This window comes from Drosophila sulfurigaster, chromosome 3 (assembly GCF_023558435.1).
Source record: "Drosophila sulfurigaster albostrigata strain 15112-1811.04 chromosome 3, ASM2355843v2, whole genome shotgun sequence".
Lineage (NCBI taxonomy): Eukaryota > Metazoa > Arthropoda > Insecta > Diptera > Drosophilidae > Drosophila > Drosophila sulfurigaster.
Genome location: NC_084883.1, coordinates 16,063,930 through 16,084,842, shown reverse-complemented (window position 1 = coordinate 16,084,842; position 20,913 = coordinate 16,063,930). Strand labels below are relative to the sequence as shown.

Genomic DNA, 20,913 nt, shown 5'->3' with positions numbered 1-20,913 from the left:
TCAATATAATTTTATGATAGCAAAAGCAGCCAGCGATAGTAAATTTACGATAAATAAATAAATAAAAACATTTTTGAATTTAGTTTATTTTGTAGTTTATTTTGTAGTTTTACATTACTTTAAGAATTACAATGCAAACCTAACAAAATATTTATATTAGATAATATCTTAGTTATTTTGAAATCTATTTCAAAGTTATTTAAATGGAAAAGTTGTTTAAAGAATTACAATTTAATTTTTACTTAAATCAAAATTTTGAATTACTTTTAAATACTTTTTAATGGAATTCAATTTAATTTATTTACTTATTTTTAAAAGTTCAATAGTCTTTGGCTTTCAATTGAATTACTTTGTGTAAAAAATTATTTCGAAATATTTTTATTTTCAGTTTCATTTCATTTAAAGAATCTCAGTTAAAATTAAAATAAGTTCATTTCGAATATATTAAATGTACATAAAACTTTTTGAACATAATTTGATATTTGATTTTAAAATAATCAAGTAAAAAAGCTATTTAGTATAATATAATATTTTAAATTAATTTATTTCCTCATCTCATTTCATTTAAGGAATTATAAGTTTTTTAGGTACTTAACACTAAATTTTGTACAGGTAATGTAAATATATTTTTATATATTCTGATACTTGTCACAATTCAATTGAAAAAGTTTTTTAATTTAATAGTATATTTCGAATTTCAGTTATACATATATTCCAGATCGGATCCTAAATAACAATAAGTATAATACTATTAAGTTTACTTCAGTGTTTTCATTGTTCCTTTTCTGTAAACTTTTTCGCATTTTCAACTCATGTAATTGAAAATTGTGCTTTCAACTCTCTACTTGGTTGGTTCTTTAAAGAAGAATCAAATGCGGCAATGTCTCTAATTAGATTAGAGTTGATTGTGATGTGCGTCTTATTCCAGGCGGCACCAACCCCTACCCTGGGGCTCTGCAAATGCTGACATCTGTGACAGCGCCCTTTGTGTCTTCGTGGCTGAAGGGGGGGGAGTAGAAGGGAAACGGTCACATTGATTGTTTTTGCCACTGGTAATTTGAAACTTTAAAATATTTATGATTTATGTTACGTCAAGCGTTAGTTGCGTCCACAAGTCTCACTCCTCTCCCCTCTTCGTTCTGTTACGCCCACGTCACGCCACGCCCACACCCAAATCACAGCCAACCCCCTGTCTGCGTCTCTGGGCGGTAGAAATTTTTTCATTATGAAGCTATGTAGTCGAAGAACTACGTCTAATGGACTCCGGGAGTCGCGGGCTGCGTCATTTTGCATGCAACTCAAAGGACCATGGAGAGCGACAAAAATATTTGGCACGTGCTGTTGTGGAGCAGAGGGAGGGAGGGAGGTGGGTAGAAAGGGAAGCAAAGCTGCCGAATTGAGTTGTCAGTTGTGCAAAAAGTTGCGTTTTATGAGGGTTGGCAGGAACAGGGGCTGCCAAAAGTTGCAAAACTCACATTAAATATTAATAAAAATGTTGCCGAAGGGAGTTGCAGGTGAGTTCGCTTAGATGCCCAGAGAAGTGGGTTGAGGGGCAGTGAGGCGTGCAAGTCAGAGTCGAGTGTGTGTGTGCGTCTGATCTCCTCCGGTTCTGGACGTGCGACATGCTTAATAAATAAGCAGACGCCACAAGAAGACGAAAAAAAAAACGAAAGCGAACTTCGCAATTCGGTGACATTTGATTTGTTCATGTTGCTGCAATTGACAAAATCGTATTGATACGCAGAAGAAGAAGGGGGGCACAACAAAGGGGTTGAAAGGAACAACAACCCTTAGTTTCAAGTTGAAATGACATCGAACATTACTCAGTAACAATTTATTATCAACCACTTAGGATCAAAATAAGCGATAGTCCATTGAGGCTTATTACATTCTAAAAACGAAATAGCGACTGACACTCCCCCACTTCCTCCCCCCGCCCATCACACCGTCTGTCCACAGATTTATGACAAGTGCAACAGCGTTGACACAGGGAATCAACCCTTATGTCGGCATTTGGTGTAGAAATTTTTATAGACCGTCAGTATGATATATGCATGCCAATATTATGACAACAATGGCAGCAACAACAACAACAACAACAACGGCAACAGAAACTGTTGGCAACTGTTGAAATATGCCGCAGGGCTGACAGACCAACGAAGACAACAACAGTAACACAAAAAAACGAAAATTGTGAAAAGCAAATCAACAACAACAAGTTGGATATAAAGACGGTGGGCGTAAAGTTACGCGCGCATATGTAAGTGTCTGACTTCCGTTTCCGCTTGATATGCGACGCTGTTGCTGTTTGTTGTTGCTGCCATGTCTCAAAGCGTTGCAGGGGTGGTTCCATTTCAGCGGGGAAGTTGGGGGAATTGGAGTGGAGCTATTACATTTTACTTTTCATATTTGCCAGGAATAACCGTGAAATTGTTTTTCTAGTCTGTGTTTGCGCCAACTACCCCTTTTGTCAATTCCCAAGTTTCGCCCAGCCTCTATGTTGCATATGTATGTGAGTGTGCGAGTGTGTGTGCGTGTGGGGCACTTGAAACTTTCATCTATGATGCCGCCGGCGTGGCAGTGATAGACAACAATGGGGTGAGAGCTAAGCGCCTTGCGGTAAATGCTATTTAAATATATAAATTTTAATAAGCTCTCGACCTTTTGCATAGTGTTTCTTTGTTTTATGGCTTACACCCTCAAAAATATAAATGTACACATGTACTTATGTGAATGTAGTTATGTATGCTCATAACATGAACATAAAATCATTGTCAGCTATACCTTTCAAACAGGCAAAAAAACCATATTAGAATATTATATTTTGTTGATGAATTATAAAAAAGAATTTTACATTGAATTATTACACTATTTTTCATTTTATTTAGGATTTATTAAAACATTAACATAATGCAAAGAAAAAACAAAAATAAATTTTTAAATTGTGCAAGAAATAAACCAAAACGGAAAGCTTTTTTGTCTGTCTACTTTATAGAAAGAGCACAACTCGAAAAATACGTTTTTATGTCTCCTTGTATTTTTAGTTACAGTTAACCAAACAAAAAATCAATTGTTAAATGTTTCTTTAATATAAATAGTTGTAAAATTGTACTAGAATAGATATAATTGTATTTAAAACTTAAGGTTAACTTCGATCATCCTTAGAGATTAAGCAACAATAAGGTCACTGTTTTATTATTATTATTTGAGAGACATATTAAAGTTTTATTTTGATCAAAGTAATTTAAAGTAATCTGTCAACTGTAAAGAATTAGATTTTCTGCTTTTATATTACTAAACAAGTAAGAAAGCTACAGTCGAGTGTACTCGACTGTGAGATACCCTACCCATTTTGAATAAAAGCAATATATTTTGCGGTATTATTCTCAAAATATACCAAATATACTGCAAAAATACTTAAAATATACCAAATGGTATATGTGGTATATCGATATAGTACCGCATTCAAAATATACCATAGACGGCACAATATACCAGATTGTCAGCCAAAGCAACTCAGACCCCTAGTAAGTAGGCGTTTTTGCCCATACAAAAGTATTTCTTTAATAACTTCCACAATTTTTTTGATCACAACCAAATTTTCAGGGATCATAACTACTATAGTTATTACTGTATATACCAAAATTCGTATCTCTAGCTTTAAAATTACGCTTGTTATTCGATTTTTGATTTGCAGGGGCGGAAGTGGGCGTGGCAAAAATTTGAAACAAACTTGATCTGCGTGCAAGCATAACAAATGCTGTCGAAAAATTATAGCTCTATCTCTTATAGTCTCTGAGATCTAGGTGTTCATACGGACAGACGGACAGACGGACGGACGGACAGACGGACATGGCTATGTCGTCTCGGCTGTTGACGCTGATCAAGAATATATATACTTTATAGGGTCGGAGATGCCTCCTTCTACCTGTTACATACATTTCCTGCCGGCACAAAGTTATAATACCCTTCTACCCTATGGGTAGCGGGTATAAAACACGTAAAAATGTTTTTTTTTTTGAGATAGATTTTATTCATATTATTGTTATTAATCATTAAATTAAAGTTAACTAAACGCCAAGAAAAATGTACTGAAAAATATTCAATTCAAAGATATTTAAATAAATACTGTCAACTGTGTAGAAAAAGCACAAATCAGATTCTCTTATTTTGTATTATTGTAAAAATATGTAAACAATTTTTTTTTTGTTTTGACCAAAGGGACAGCTTTTGTTTGTATAATCACCTTATTCATTTTCAAATTGTTAAATTCCATGAATGCGCAATAGTTGCTCAGAAAAATCATGTACTACATTATTTTCACGTTCCATATCAACTTCAAACAAAACCCAGTTGTATTATAAAAACGTGGAATTTGTAATCAACTTTTATGCTTTCTCTGCAAATGGAAAAAATAACGAACACAATCAGCTTGTTTTCGGATTTCATGATCTAACGGAAAAAATGCCGCGAAACAAGCTGACAGAATGTGGTTGCTGGAATGGTCTCTTGCTCTCGTGATGCAGCGGAGCAAAAAATGGGAATACAAATCTTTCGTTTCATATACAATTAAACTCAATTAAATCCGCATATTTAAACGGCAAATTGCAGTTGGAGCTGTAGATGTAGCTTTAGCGACACCCGGACTAACACCCAGCCTGTTAGCCCAATTCCCTAGAGTAAGTGCATCACTGGGATAAACAGGGATGTAAGCCTCGAAAGCATTCCGAGTTACGAACCCAACGAACTTGAACCGCAATTTTAGTTTCTTTTTTTTTTTGGCAATTCTCATACGAGACGAAGACATTTCTTTTATATATACTTTTTTCGGCTACTTTTACTACCGCAACCCTCATGAATATGTAAGCAGTTGCTCTGTCGACAAACGGTGGTTGCCGCCGGGGGTGCTAAGGGGGAACATGGCGTTAGTGAAAGCCACAAAGCGCCCAGGTAACATGGCAAAGGCAAAGGCAAAGGCGATGGCAGAGACAAACCTGCAGTCGACACACAGAGCTAGCACAGACACAGACAAACATCAATAAACAAGAAGCGTCGCGTAAATAATGCAACAGTAAGGAGGAAGGTTGGGGTTGAAGTTGGGGTCGGGTTGTCTCACGATTTGACTTGCCCACGGGGCACGCACAGCGCAACTTCAAAGCAGACGACAGATAGAGTCCTGTGTTTAGAGCATACGTGGCTGGCAGCCAGACGATCTCTGCCAGCCACACATCGAGCGAGTTAGACAGCCTGGCAGACAGGCAGACAGGCAGACAGTGAGATGGCCAGACATTTCCCTCTTGCATTTTCACATTTCCCAGCCAAAAAAGACATCAATATCCAGTGGCACATCTATGAAGTTTCGGACTGCAATTGTGTTTGCCGCTCATGCATTTTACATTTTTAATAGATTGGCTCGAATTAATAACACGCACGCGGTGGGTGTTTGGCTCTCTACCCTGTAACTATTAAGTGAGCATGAGGGGAGATTTAGGTATACGATATTATGAATGTACAAAGAAAATGAATCAAAACATTCCTATATTAGTTTCTGCTCTCTATTGACTATCGCGCTGACGTTCTAGCGAATCCTTATAATATTATATTATGCCGCATAGATAGTTCTTTTTTTTTTACTATTTAAATGATATTTTTTTAAGCGAATTTTTAGAATATTATTTGTTTTTTCACTCCTGACTATAATTAGTATATGTTGAACGTACTAGTGAATCTTTAGAATATTATTAACATTCTGATCATGATATTTTCAAACGATTTACTACTTATTTCTAAATTGTGATCTTTTAACCGATTCAGAAAACGATTCCTATCAATTAGTTTCTTCGATCTTAACTATACTTGATTGTTTATCGATTTCGCAAATCTTAAGAATATTTTAACATTTCTTCAGCTTAATCTTTCTTGGCTATACTTAAATGAGAGAATATTTATAATATTTTTCCTCTTGCTTCCTCTTTCTTGACAATATTTAAGATATTCTATAAGAAATGCACGATTATGTTTGCTTACTTACAAAATAGATAGTTTTCATATAGTTTCTTATCTTTAAATGATGTTGATCTTATTTAGAAATCTTTACAATATTATTTACTTCATATATTTTATATTTCCTTTTTTTTATATTTATTTTAATATTGATCTTATTAACGATTTCATTATTTCCTACTTTTGGCTATATTATTTACCAAAACTTTACAATTTTATTACCTTGGTTTTCTTTTCACAACTTTGAAATGTTAGTCCTATTAGCTAATCTTCTTAATATTTTCCATTCGTTTTATCTAGATTTTACTTAAACGATGATCGTATATTAGCTAATCTTTCAAATATGTGCAGGGTATCTAATGCTCGAATAATCTATTCCCATATCGCAGTATTCCCATTTGTTGGCCTATTGGCAGTGATATTAGTTGCGATGTGGGTTGCTCTGTTTCCCTTTTTTTGTGAGGGGGATTTGTGCATTTGGGATGGACTCAGGGGATGCATAACACACGGTGGTTTACGGTACAACGCGTGCCACTAGAACTAAAAATGAGGTAGTTGGGGAGAGGGAAGGGGAGATTGTGCTGGTAAATCACAAAATCAAATCACTGACCGAAGTTTTTCCGGCCGTGCGTGCAATTAGCTAAAATGCCGGCGTTACTGGCAACGAAATGTGCGAGTATTTCAATTTGCGGGTCAGAAAAGTTTTGCAAAGCCCGAGTACTGCCGAAAAACTTTGCAACAACAACCAAGTGCGGACAGAAAAGAAGGCAAAGCAACGCAAAAAAATAAAGTAAAGTAAAAAAAAGTTGAAGAAAAACTACGCGAAGCTGCGGACTGAAGTGATGACGCCAGGGAGGCAGGCAAAATATGCTTCAAGTGGCAAAGTTTGTGCTGAAGACATTAATTTGAGCCTTGATGATATTCAATTTAGGCACTCCACAGAGACTTGTGGCACTACTAACCCTCCACATACACACACACACACACACACACAACGTGCAACAATGGCGGCAACAACTGTAAAATATGAGCTCAACGGTCAAAACTTGGCTATATGCTCGCTTTATACAGATATTTTATATATATATATATTCTAGTGTGTGTGTGTTTGCATCTGTTTCTGTATAGAAGGAACTTAGTGACAGTGCTCGTAAAAAAATTGCCTTGCCAAAAAAGGAAAATGTATTTTTTGGCACAAGTTTTTTACATGCACTTGCTGTGGGTTGTGTTTGTGTTGGTGTTGGCCTCGTTGTTGTTCTCATTCTCGTTGTTCTTCGCATTGCTTTGTTGCTGTTGTTGTTATTGTGGCTATCAGACTGAGGCTTTGTCCTGGTCTTGGGCACAGGTCCTCGTTGTGTGCCGGTCAACTTTCCATGTTTGAGCGTCATTTTATTAAGTTGGCAACACTTGCAGAGCAACGTAGAGCTGTGTCTGCTCCTGGCCGGGCCTACAATTGGGGTCAGCAAGAAGTAAAAACATTTTATACAACTTTTTCTTTGACGCTCGCTAGCCTCCCACATCCCACACCCAGGCACTCTCCTTTAATATAGTTATTTTAAAGTTTTTCGTTTAATTTTCAATTTGCTGTGGGCGACTTTTTAAAATTCCAGTTTTTCGTCGTAGGCTCATGCTATACACAGCTGGTGGACAACATAGTCCCAGCTGTTGGCCTTGTTTTAATGTGTACCCAACTTTTTCTTCAGCTCTCTTGTTTGTGGCCAAAAATTGCTTTTATAAATCTACATTTATGTGTGTGTACACACTTCATTCACTATGCCAGCAAGCAGAGTATTTTCCAACATGTTTTGCTAACGAGCAATCTATGCATTTTCAATTTTTGCCTATTTATTTATTTTATTTGCCAACATGTTTGCACTGTCAACACAGCTCTCGATTTATGTAGCATACTTTTCGGCTCTTTTCTTTTTGCCCAAACTCGAATTTGTCATGCGTGCGAAATGAGTAAAGTTTTTGCTACCACAAATACGAGTATAGCAATAATAATAGTAGTAAAAGTAATAACTATAGTGTGATTATTATTATTGGTATTATTATTGCTGTGCTAACTTTCGATGCTTGTGCTTTGTAGTTTTTGTGTCTTGCCGCCTCGGGGCAACGCTTTGTCGCCGTGTTAATGTTAGTGCTTGTTGTGTGGCAAGTCAATATTTTTATAGTCATGTGTGACCAGAAAAACACTCTGTTGTCCCTATATGTGATGTAGACAATACACAATGTATTGTGTGAATTGTTTTTGTTTAATATACAATATTATCAAAATAAAAACGAAATATGTCCAACTGATCAAGAGCAAAGTTTTTTTTGAATTTCTCAAAATATTAATATTGCATGTTATACTACAATTTGATTAGCTTATTACTAGGACATTTTATTTGTAAATTCACTCTTATTGTTTGCAGTGCTTGCTACGAAAAAAATAGATTTGCTTTTAAAATAAACAAGGTATTTAAACAACGTTATATCAATTTGCAATAAGCAATATAATTTTATTAGAATTTCTTAAATATTAATCATTATTGTAAATTTCTAAAATGGATTTCTTATTATTTGCTTCGTACTTCTGATACTGATATTAAGAGTAAATACGCAAACTACAATTACCAACAATAAAAAACGTAAAATACATACATATAATGACGTTTTAGATCTAGTTGATTAGAATTTCAAAAAATGCAACAGATGAAGGCTAATTGGTAGACCCTATCGGTATCGGTTGGAATTAGCAAGTGGATAGGCACGCAGCTATCCGTATCATCAGGGGTCAGAAGTAAATCAACAGTTGTTGGAACCAGAACATCAGCATGAAGTTGAAGTGAAGTCGCCAAAGTAGAACAGTTGCAGTAGTCGTCAGTCTTAGCAGGAAGCTGTATTATTTAAGTTTATCACATATACCTTTTATCAAATATCCCTTTATTGAATAATTATCACTATAAATTATTATATTATAATTATAAATTATAAATGTTAAATTTTTTATAATTTTCTCAATTTCTTACAATTTGAGTGGTTTATTATTAAGTTTCGTGGTTGCTTAGAATCGATAATTGATTCACTTTCCAAATAAATATGTGATTTTAACAATATTATTATTATGTAGTATTGAAATTTGTTAATATTTGTTTAGTTTATTAGTAAAACTTTTTATTTGTAAGTGAGTGCATTGCTTGCTCCAAATAAATAATAAATTTCTTTTACAAATAAATACGTTATTTTCACAACGTGATATAAATTGCAAGTACGCAATAAATTCGAAATATAGCGTCATGCAGTTGAAGCCAATTATTCATTAAATGCAGCTCAGTTCCGACTTGTGTTGCAGCTGTTAAGGATAATTAAAAAATGTCAGCTAAGTAGCAGCCGTGGGGACCACAGCTCAGACTAGACCAGACCCGCAGACCCACACTCGATTGTGGTAACTTGTTTATATTGTTTTTCTTTTCTTTGTATTTTTTTTTTTGTGTGTTTCTGTTGTTGTTTTGCACTATTGCAAAGGGTTTTAACTTGGCCAGACGACACCCGACTGGGGCTATAAATTGTCAGCTTTTGTGTACACAAAAATACTTACACTTGTGAGACACACACACACACACACACATATGAGCATACAGAGAGTGCATACAGATTTTAAGGGGTGGAGTCCCAGCTGCGAAGCGAACTTATGGCATCGATAAAGTAATGAATTACCAGTTTTGTTGTTGGCATTCCAGCAAAGAGAGAAAGCGGAGCAAAGGCAGACCCGTAAAAATAGTCTAACTATAAATTGTATTTGTATTTTATTATTGCGTCTGTGCATTGTTGTTGCCATGAGTATTGTCAAACATTGCCTCTGATTACGCTGTCAATAAGCTGAGAAAATATGATTTCCTCCTGCCGTGCTGGGGCCAGCTCTCCCCGGTCCTGGTCTTCTTCTTAGTGGTTGTGCGTGCCCGAAAAAAAGCTGAAAGCGAGCACAACGAGCTGCTAGCCCTGTTGCTTTTGGCTCGAATGGGGTGTTGGCCATGTTAGAATTATGCTCGTCATGACGGCACTTCCGTGCCCAGCGGCTGTTTGCCTATTGTTATGTGTGGCAATCGCTGTGGCAGTGGCAGTGGCAGTGACTGTGACTGTGCCACTGCCATCGAGCCAAGGTGCTTTGCTTGGCATTTATTGGTACTGGGCCGCCTCGTAGCTGTCGGCCTGTCGGGCTGTCTTCGTGTGTTTTTTAAGTTATTGCATGGGGAATCGGACGTAAACTAAACAAACGTGGCCAGGACGTGGCATCCTTGGCACGCCAAGCATAATAACAAATGGAGCTGGCAAAAAAAGGAGCATTGCTCTGTGTTGTCTCAGTGGCGACAATCTTGAGTGAGGAAGAGAGCAAAGGCATGGGACGTAGAGGGATAGAGATAGAGAGACCGGTGCTATCGAAAAGTCCCTAGATCCCTTATGTAATTTTTAGATTTCCTGCTGCTCATTGGTTTTGGTCTCCCGCATTCCGTATCTCGCTCGCATCCATCCCGTGGAATATCTGTTGTTTGTGCTTTTATATGCTTATAAATGGTTTGCTTTATGCTGCCATAAAAAATGAATTAAACCTGTTGCCAAGTCCAACAACGCAAGTCATCTTGTGCTTGTGCCATCACAAGCCATTTGCAATATACAAATTGAAGCTGAAGCTTGTGGCAGGCATTCAAAAAATATGCATTGCGCTCTCTCTAATGAAAGTCAAGATGCCAGTCAGTTCTGGCCAAGTTGCGGCTTTTGGCTATCTACCTATCAGTTGCCAGCAAATTGCAAGTTAAACAAAGCTAACGAATTGCTCCAACTTCTTCTTCTTCCCGCTCTCTCCTTTACTCTGCGTGTGTGTGTATGTGTGGGAGGGAGGGAGGCGAACCAGACGGATAGGATTTCCGTCAAAAGTGCCGCAAAAAAGCAACCGAAATTGCTTAGAAGTGAACGCAGTGCAGGGGATTGCGGGCTTAAAAACTGCAAATCTCTCGGATAAGGGTTGAATGGTTGAACGGGAAAGGGTGAAGGGCAACGGGAAATGGGAATTGGCAAGAGTGGGGAAGTGAGGGAGTGGAAAGTGGGGATCTGGGGCAAACAGCAGGCAGCAGGCAGCCGACAACCGACAGCCGACAGTCGGCAACCGGCAGTCAGAAGTCAGCAGCTAACCGGCAGCAGCCGCAAGTTGCCTGTCGACGGGCAAACTTATGGCTAAGACCACAAACAAATTTCATGCTGCAATGTTGCACAGACACAGGACAGAGCATCGGTGTGGAGGAACGAACGGAGGGAACGGGCAACCGAATTAGATGTGCAAGAAAATTGTCTTCCTGTATGAATTTCATAATTTCCCAAGTTTTAGTTATGAAAAGCAAGCAATTTCCTCTCGCCAACGCCAACGCCAACTGCCAAAGCAGCAGAGCACAAGCTCGTTGGGTAGAGAAACACCTCTCGTTTGAGCTGGTTTTCTTGTACTCCTCCAAGAGGTGTGCGTGGCTTGGCTTAAAGCGTCATACATGTGTGTTCGTGTGTGTGTGTGTGTGTGCACCGGCAATTTGGCAAGTTTAAACTTTTAATGCGAATCACTTGGGTAAAGTTAAGCTTCGTCTTTTAGTTTGGCGAATGCGTCATATGCCTTGGATTAGTTTTTCAATTTCTGCGGCTCTTGTTTGCTGATGTCATCGACACAAAACACAACACAACTCGCACTTCACAAACATCAGCAGTACAACATCTTCTTCTCTTTCTTTGTTTGTTATTTATTTCTTTTGCAGGCTGACCCACAATACATGACACTCCAAAGAGTGAGTCAACCCTCACTCACTCTGCTGTGTCTGCTTCTGCTGGGCAACCCTTTGTCACATTTTGCAATTTATGTTATTGTGTTTTGTGATTTCTATCAACAACTTTTACTTTTAAGCAAATCTGGCTGTGTCAGGCAACATGCCTAGAGTCTTGATCTTTGAGTATCATCCTCACACTCCTCCATAGCATAGATTCAGGTCCATTTCTATTTCGAGTCCGAGTCCAAGTTCGAGTTTGAGCTCTCGCCATGCAGAAAGCAATAAAAATTGTTTACAGACATTATTTGCGCATCCTTTGCGGAAGCACCTTGTATGTTTTACAAGCGTAACAGTAACTTTCCGACGGGTTCGTTCTCCCCAAGATTTTACATTTAAATATTTTTCTAAATCACCAAAACGAGCACAAAAAAAATGTAATAATAAAAGAAAACACAATAGCAGCAAAGATTTCTCGGTCATTGTATAAGCACTCTGTTTATTTTGCTACCCGACTATTAAAGTCGCACACACTCCCACACACCCTTACCCACACATATACACATACTCACACACACACAGAGAGTGAAATTCTCTAATAAACTAATGCTTCTTTTTGGGGCAGTCCAGGCTGCCCTTAAATCTATTACAAGGCAGTTGGCCCATAGTTTGTTTGCCATTGCCCTTTGTAGGCTTATTTGCAAAGCATTTTACGGTGTTGTTGTCGTTGCTTTGGGATTACGTCTACGTATTGGCAAATGTTTGCCCAATTTGAGGGTGGTCCAAATAGAGTTCGAGGTTCTAGACTAGTTTCATAGAAATAACCATTCCCCTTCTAGTCGAACTTCTGTGCTCAGGTGTAGGAAGCACATTTTACGCAGATTTACTATTCGCATTTGGCTTAAAACTTTTTGGGACTTTCCATAGAGAGCATCTTGTAATTTATAGTTAATTGACATTTTAAAGACCTTTAAGGTAAACAAATGATTTCTATTAAATATAATTATTGAATATTGGAACTTATTTATTTTAATTTAATTTATATTACATATTTCAGGTGATAATAATGAAGGGCTTTAATTTGAAGTAGAAATCAAATCATAAATTAATCAGAATAAATCATGTAGTATTTATATTTTCTTATTTTAATATTTAAGTAAGAGAAATCATATAGTATTAATGCAATATATTTAAGAAGTTTTGAAATGCATTAAATTGTAACTTTTCAAACAGCACCAAGTCCGGCAAATTTGTGAATTTGATAAGGATTAAGTTGTATAGTATTGATTTGAATGAAACCAATTTCGGAAAAATATATATATTGTTTTCAAAATAAGAAATCCAATTAAAAGATGTCATTTGGTTATTAAAATAGTTTCTAAATCTAATCAATCTGCAATGTTTGAAAAAAATTAAGCAATTTTGATGTTTCTTTTATTATTATATTTATTATAAATGAATTCTAAATTGAATTTTCTCTATATTTGCTACATTGTCTATCATATTTATTTAACATTGAGTTTGATGCTGCGACAATCCTCGTAAAAATGTTCACATTATCTAAATAAGAACAGATAAGTAGATCATTTAGGACATTAGCTTGAAACATCCAATAGTTAGAATGTTAGAATACATTGAATATATGTATATTGTGTGTGTGTTTAGCGTGTAGCACTTAGCAGATCCCTTGGAGGCGTAGACCCAAGAGTCTGTTCTGTTCCATTTCCAATCCCCTTCTCCCAACCATACTCCCACCCATTTCCATTCGAAACAACTTCATTTAACACGCATAAAGCAGGGCAACATGTGTGTGTGGCGGCAGCTGAAATTCCTTATGCCAGGCAAAGTGAAACTGTCACTGCGAAGGTTTTTACCGCTTTTCTTTCTGCTCTGCTCTTATGCTGCTTTTTTTTGCTTGCTTGCTAAGAAATGTAAAGTGTGTGAGTGTGTGTGTGTTGCGACATAAGTATAACTGTAAGAATAGGGGGAGAGGGGCAAGGGGTTCGCTGGGTTGCATATTTAAATTTATGATTATGTCGTTATGCTGTCTGCCCACATTGCTTAGGCGAACGAAAAAGTGACAGCGGCAAACTTAATACAAATTTATGTGCAACATATTTTTGCACTTTTTCTGGGCATAAAACAGGCAACAACAACAACAACGACCCATAGTCAAGTTAGTGGGGTCTACTTCTCAGACTGGCCAACATATGCTATGTTTATTCTGGACAAAGTTTCGCTTGATGAGGCAGCTGCTAGCTTGACTCCGGCATGGCAGCAGGACTGCATGCTTCAATGGTTTGAGGATGCTTTCGCTTTAAGGCCAGCCATTAAATAAGAACATTAAAATGCCTTGCTTTGCTGTAGCTAAATTGCATTTCATCTAGTCGAGTCATGCTCGAAAATGACAAATTCTTACATAATAAGAGAGAGAAAGACGTTGGCTAAGAAAAATGGCATTCATTTGGCAGGTGAGGCTGCGTGAAATTGACTCAAAGTCAGTCTGAGCAACACAAAAACCCAAACTGTGTTGTGTTCGGGGGAGGAGATTCAACACACAATACAAGCTGCGTAGCTAACTCATTTTTAAATACAAATTTATGTTGTTAAATTTTTGTTCGCGAATGGCAAATAAAAAATTTGATTAATTTCCAGTGCCTAATGGCGGACCATAAATTCTGAGTTAATAAAACACAAGTTGATGGCACAAGCGAGGAAGCGAGGACATTCTGCATTTGAGCAGTTGAACAGTTGAGCTGTTGAGCAGCCAAGCTGTCAGCTAGAAGCCAGAAGCCAGCCAGAAGGCAGCCAGAAGCCTGAAGCCTTCTTTTGCCTTTGTGCTAATAACAAATTTGTCACGAGCCACTTTGACAGTTGTGTGTCACAACTCGGGGCTCCACTTGTGGCCACAAAACCACTAAAGTGCAGACAGGGATGTGGTGGGACACAATGAAAGCCACCGCAATCCACCCACAGTGTCAGCAAACGCCAACTGCCACTGACAGCGACAGCGACCCAAAGCACAGTGGGTCAAGATTTAGGTTTAAGGTGAGAGCGAAATGAGAATGTTGAAGAAATAGAGTTATGGATTTAGAAATATAATTATGAAGTTCTAAAATCAAGATTTTGGTCGTAGTACATAGAATTTGTGTCTAAAAAGTGTGTCAAGAATATGAAAATCTATATAGTTTAATATGGTTTCTGTATTTACCCTTTAATTAAAACTTCAAACTTGTTTTCTCAAATATGTATTATATTATGATTTAGAAATTGTTTTTTTTAGTTTCAGGTTAATAGTCTGTTATAGTTCTAAAATTTGGCTGTATCCATTTTTTATATTTATTATATTAAATTACTTACTTGTGGTGAAAAAATACAACAAAAAAGTTGAAGTCTGATGGAAACTATATAGTACAAATTGCAATGCAAATAATTGTTTTTTAGTCCGTTATATGATAGTGTCTAATATTTCAAACTATATTATTTCATCACATTTTTCTGATAAACAAAAAAATTAACTATTTTGTACTATTAAATTTTGCAAATGAAGTATTTTGAAACAAAATGAAGGAAACAGCTGTAAATTGCAATGTAATGCAAATATACATTTTGATATTACGATTGAATCTTTTTAGACCGTAAAATAACTTTCTAGTTGACTTTAATATACTGAGTTCATGCTTGTTCACGGCCAAATTAGTTTTGATGCTTTGAAATTGCTATAAATCTTCATCTTAATAATTCAGGAAATATTTATTATATTACTAAATTTTAAAAATTATTAAAAAATTTATAAACTCGAATTAAATGGTATTCCAACCAATATGCGCGAAGGACAAAGCTGTGTGTTGCTTTGCATGCAAATTAGAAAGAGAAAAAAAGCGGTTAAATTTTATTTCCCGAGCTGTTCTAGTATGATCGCTGTTCGTGCATGTCTTTTGACAGGTTGAGACAACTGCTTAATATTTGTTGTATACCTTTGATGTTGTGTATAGTTATTAATAACAAAAACATTGCTAATCAATAGCAGTGCAGCACGCAAAAGGCCAAAGTCTTAATTCGATTAGTAAAACCGACACTGCCAAACTGTCAGCGGCAATTTCCACACACAGAGCTCTCTCTCGCACTCTTTAAGCGTCAGTTGTAATTACCAGGAACCAAGACCAAGGCGGGGGGCCGCCAGTCAAGAACAGCAACAAGCGGAGTGAAGGTGGAAAGTAGTGGAAGTGAAGGGAGGCAGCACTTTAGTGAGCGGTCGCCGCTTGGTAAAATGCATTCAAATTGGCTTAAACTAAGACGGTTAAGCGTGCAGCTGTCTAATTGAATTTGGCCCGGTGGCCTCTCTCAAAAAAGGAGGACTAACCCCTTCGTTTACGCCCCGCATCCCTCTCTCTTTCTTTTCTGTGTGTTTGGCTTGAAAGTAATGTGGAAGTGCCAGCAACTTCAAGATTTATTAGCATCAAGATTAAAGCATTAAAAATTTGCAGACTGCGTGGCAAACGCACCAGCAGCAGAAAACTCCAACAGCAACAACAAAAACAGGAATTTCAGTTACCCTGTAAGCTGTGTACCCTGGAGACTAGAGAAAGTGAGTGCAATTTTCGTTGGGGCAACCATCATCAATTTGGACTCGTTGCTGCTGTTGCTGCTGCTGATGTTATTGTACTATCGTTGTTGTTGCGGTTGATGCTGCTGCTGTTGACTGTTTCCGGCGGAAGCGTGGCGCGAACAACAACAATAGCTGAAGCTTTGGCTACAACTACAACTACATTGCATTGCGCACTTTGGCGGTCAAAACTTTCAACATTAGCACTTAATTTACTGGCGCTACTTAATGAAGTCTACACTTGGCTAATTTACGCGAAACGCGTTCTACTCCAACTTATGCAGTCTGTTCGCGTATGCGTGGGTGTATGTGTGTATACGTATGTGTGTGCTAAGTACACGTCTATCGACATTTTGAGAAAACTTTTCACATATTCCTTCTTGCTGTTTCACTTCAATCACATTACGATTACATTTGCACCCTCTGAAGTACTTTACCTGGCAACCTAATGGAACTTTTATGTATAATATAATGACAATGTATAATTTTTTTTATACAAGTACATAATATTTACTAGTATATAATATAAATTAATGAAAATTAAATGATTCAATCCTTTGATCGTCGCAGGCTTATAACTTATATTATTAAAAAATAATGTATGAATAAACTGCAAATATTTCGCTATTAAACACTAGGCTCATACATGCTTCGTCTTATATGCAATATAATATGACTGAACTGCCTTCGTTGGGTGTCTTCTGATATCATTTGCTATCTCTCAGACCAAGTAAACATTTAACCCAAATCAGGGAAATAGGGGAAAGCAACAATGTTTTTTCGTGCTGCCTTGGATCGTATCAATGTTTATCATTGTCTTTTTCAGTCTTCTTGGGAGTTCTTTCATGTCACTATGAAGAAGGAGAATGTTGAAACAATTCCATGGCTTTAAAATGCAAATAAATTATTTACAAACAATAATACGACAAAAAATTAAATTTTGTAATATGAATTTAGGTAAAACATGCGATAACAAATAAAAACGAAAGCTTAAAACTCATTCATAAAATTTTTGAGATATAGTTTATATCGTTTACTTATAAGCCTTTGTACGATACGATGTGATAATACGTTCATATAAAATGTAATATAAATACAATAAAAACAGGAAAACTGTGAACGTATGACACATTCTAATATGTACCTTCGAGGTACTGATATCGCTATTTAGAAGACAGTAAATGCTCGAAGGTATGACAAAATTCAGAGCTTATCAATGCTCAAAATGATTCAGTTGCCTCAGCTGGGGTCTGAACTGGAAATATTAATCAGTTCTCAAAGTGAGTTGCTCGCATTCGGTTGGGACTTTAACGGAAGAATGTCTTACGAATGGATAAGTAAAAATGCGCGAAACGGTATTGCGGTGATATCGATAATACTATCAATAGCTGTCATTATCTTCGTCGAAGGTCTTTCCAGTTCGCACAAAGAGGGTGACTGTTGAGATTGTATCGAAAATCTTGTGAATTACCTAATCGTTATTATATATGTATTACAGATCAACTAATCATCAATCATATCTGTCTTCTGCAGATATTTTCGAGTATCATACTTTTCATCGGTTCCAAAAACGTAAGCAAAACTTAAAGTTTCAACTAAACTTTGTTAGTTTGCATAATTTACTTTTAGTCTAATCGGTGGTTATTCTTGCCCTGGTTGATGGTGGCAGCTCTCTTTACTTATACAATGATCTACAAAAGCTTGTTCTATTGGTTTCATCTGCGGAGTGATACGAAAGGCTCCATGGTTGCAATTTCGTGGCTCTATTTGATAGCAGGTAAGCTAAGCAATATTAGATTAATTTGTGAAATTCTTTTAACTTATATGAAATTTATTGCTTAGGTTGCTGGTTGTATTTTATATACGCTGTCTTAACAGACTTTCAGGATATGCAACGCGTTGCATGTCCCGGGAAAGAGGTACAAGCTTTTGTGAGAATCGAAAACCATCTAACAAAAAAACAAGAAAGTACTCTTCTATAATTAAAATATCTCAATATCTGATATAATTGCGATTCTAAGTGTTTTTTAAACGATTTAAAGTATGACAAGAAGAAGCTTTATAAAACAAAAATGTCCAGTGCGAAACTAATAATGATAATAATGAAAATAGAGTGTTTTTCGTCAGAGAATTACCCGTAAATTCAGTCATTGACGAAAAAATTTAAGTTAATGCATGAGGTGCACACTAACAATCTGTTTTTCATATTTCAATATATTTTATTAACTTTTTATTTTTAAATCTGTTCAGTTTACGAATGTATGTTCTGAGGATTCAAAATATTCCAAGAATGATAATCATAATACAAATATTAAAACATATACAATAATGTACTACTTTATTTTGCATCGCAGTTAATTTAAAACGCATTAAAGCATTGACAAGTAATGCAGTAATCAAAACCGAAAGTTGTGTAAAGGTGCCGGAAAGAGGAGGGGAAGCACTCTACGCTACTTGCATTGACGCTTGACAGTCAAGCTTCGTTGCAAAAGGGGGAAGAGCTTCAATGCCAGCAGCAAAGTGTGAAATGCAATTGAGCTGGAAAAGAACACGCAAAGAGACGTCGCGTCGACGCGTTGACGCCGCTTGTGCAAATTAGTGTGAACATTGCGGTTGTCTGTGTGAGTGCGTGAATGTCTGAGTGAGAGTGTGTGTTAGAGTGTGTAACCAAAAGCGTAGCCCAAACTAAAATAAGCGTTAAAATGTCTGCTAAAGAACTGCAGCCATATGCGTCAGGCTGGTGTTGGTGTCAGCGGTTGCTCTCTGGCTGTGGCAGGCACGCGTTTGCGGGGTATTTGCCGCTCGATGCATGCGTATTGCATTACCCAACAAACAAACACACACACACACACACATTCACACAAGCTTGTGCACCAAAGTGGCATATGAATAGATACATACTGTGTGTGTTGTTTGTTTGAATGTCTCCCGTCTATCCGCCGCTATGTCTGTGGGTGGGTGGCTCGTAATCCAACGAGCAGACAGGTTAAATACACCGCAAGGACAGGCCACACACACACCAACACACACACACTTGCATGCACGCATTGAAAAGTGGAAAAAAGCGGGAAAAACGAGTTAGTATAAAGTGGCAAATGCGGCCCGACAAGGCGGCAACATGTGCTGTGTGTTGCTTCTGCAACTGTCTCCATCAGCTCCACAGTTGCTTTTTGTTGTTGCTTTTTTTTATGCTCTCCACCAGCCAGACGCAGCCAGAAAACAATAATAATGCAACAATAGTGAGCACCACAAACAAATTGCTTTTGTATACTCGTATTCGTATCTGTCTCTCTCCCTCTCTCTCTTTCTTTCTGTATGTGTGTTGAGCTCATCGGGTTCACTTGCAGATTAGTTTCGTTTTGAATTTTTATTTGCGTTTTTAGATCCAGCTCTAACAGAGGCGCATGCTGGAAATTATTGAAAAGGGATTGAAGAACACATTTTGTGCCCCTTTTCTAGATGGCTGCCACTGTTGTCGGGTTGTCGACGCTGAGCTTTTGTTGTCTGCAAAGTTTGCCTTTGACACATCGCTGTTACCTGAGTGCGTTTGTGTGTTTAGGTATGCTAGATGTGAAAACAAAATCCATTCATTGAAACGTGTAAGCTTGTTCAGCTGAATTGAAAATTAACTATAAATTTGATGCAAACCTGTCTGCCAAACTCGAAAGTTTGTGTCCACTTTCAGTCAACTGCCGTGAGGACATTGGCCGCAACCGAAGGCGACAACTGAAATTCAATACAGAAATTCATTAAAAAAATGCCAAAGCGTGGAACGAAATAAAAAACCAAATTGAATTGCCGAAAATTTGTGTTGAAGCCCCACAAAGGTGCGAACTACTTGCCACCGAAAAAACTGGAGGCGGAGGAGGAGGCAAAGGCGTGTTGTTAACCCTTTTGACAAGCCGTAATAAGTAATACATGTTTTGTTTTCAATGAGTGTTGCTTTATATATGTTTTTTTTTCTGCTGTTTCTGCTGCTGCTGTGTTTCGAAAGGGTCGCGACAACTGCGACACTCGACGCATTTTATGACCATCACCTTTTCTTTTGTGCCAGGAATTAACAACGGTCGGGCGGAAGGTACATAAAAAAGTGTTGAGAGTTTAAGAGCCTTTAAAAATAAGGGTAGAGGGATAGAGGGCACTAAAAGCAATTTACACAAAATGGCATACAAATGAAATGAAATTCAATAAAACGTTGAGTATTATTTGAAATGACGGCGAAAACGAGCGAAAGAACAAACTGGAAAAAGAAAAGAAAGCTCGTCGTCGTCGTCGTCGATAAACAATAGGCAGAGCTGAAACTAATAAATTTTGTCAAATTCAACAAATCACACATACTTATTTCTACGCCCACCTAAGCACACACACACACACATACATACAGAACGCAATGATAGGAGAGAAGCTGCGGCGGAAATCATTTAAGCTGGGCAAATCAGCCAACCAGCTGGGCCAAAGCTGGCGCCAAGCTGATGGCATTAAGGTGGCTGCTGCTGGGTTTTTTGGCCATGGCCAGATGCC

The 20,913-nt window shown here is 37.3% G+C and overlaps 1 protein-coding gene across 1 annotated transcript; it reads left to right on the top strand.

Annotated features, from left to right (window-relative positions):
- The first annotated feature begins 17,663 nt into the window (after positions 1 to 17,663).
- LOC133842115 (uncharacterized) lies at positions 17,664 to 18,546 on the top strand. The gene is made up of 4 exons (XM_062275044.1): positions 17,664 to 17,825; positions 17,891 to 17,964; positions 18,022 to 18,169; positions 18,235 to 18,546. The coding sequence occupies exons 1-4, from the start codon at positions 17,711 to 17,713 to the stop codon at positions 18,372 to 18,374; spliced, it is 477 nt and encodes a 158-aa protein (XP_062131028.1). The 5' UTR covers positions 17,664 to 17,710; the 3' UTR covers positions 18,375 to 18,546.
- Positions 18,547 to 20,913: the final 2,367 nt, after the last annotated feature.

Bases quoted from the DNA above. Each gene is read 5' to 3' on its own strand.
- LOC133842115 (XM_062275044.1), top strand. From the start codon at position 17,711: ATGTCTTACGAATGGATAAGTAAAAATGCGCGAAACGGTATTGCGGTG. The intron at 17,826-17,890 runs GTGACTGTTGAG...TATGTATTACAG, and splicing joins TTCCAGTTCGCACAAAGAGG to ATCAACTAATCATCAATCAT. The intron at 17,965-18,021 runs GTAAGCAAAACT...ATTTACTTTTAG, and splicing joins TTTTCATCGGTTCCAAAAAC to TCTAATCGGTGGTTATTCTT.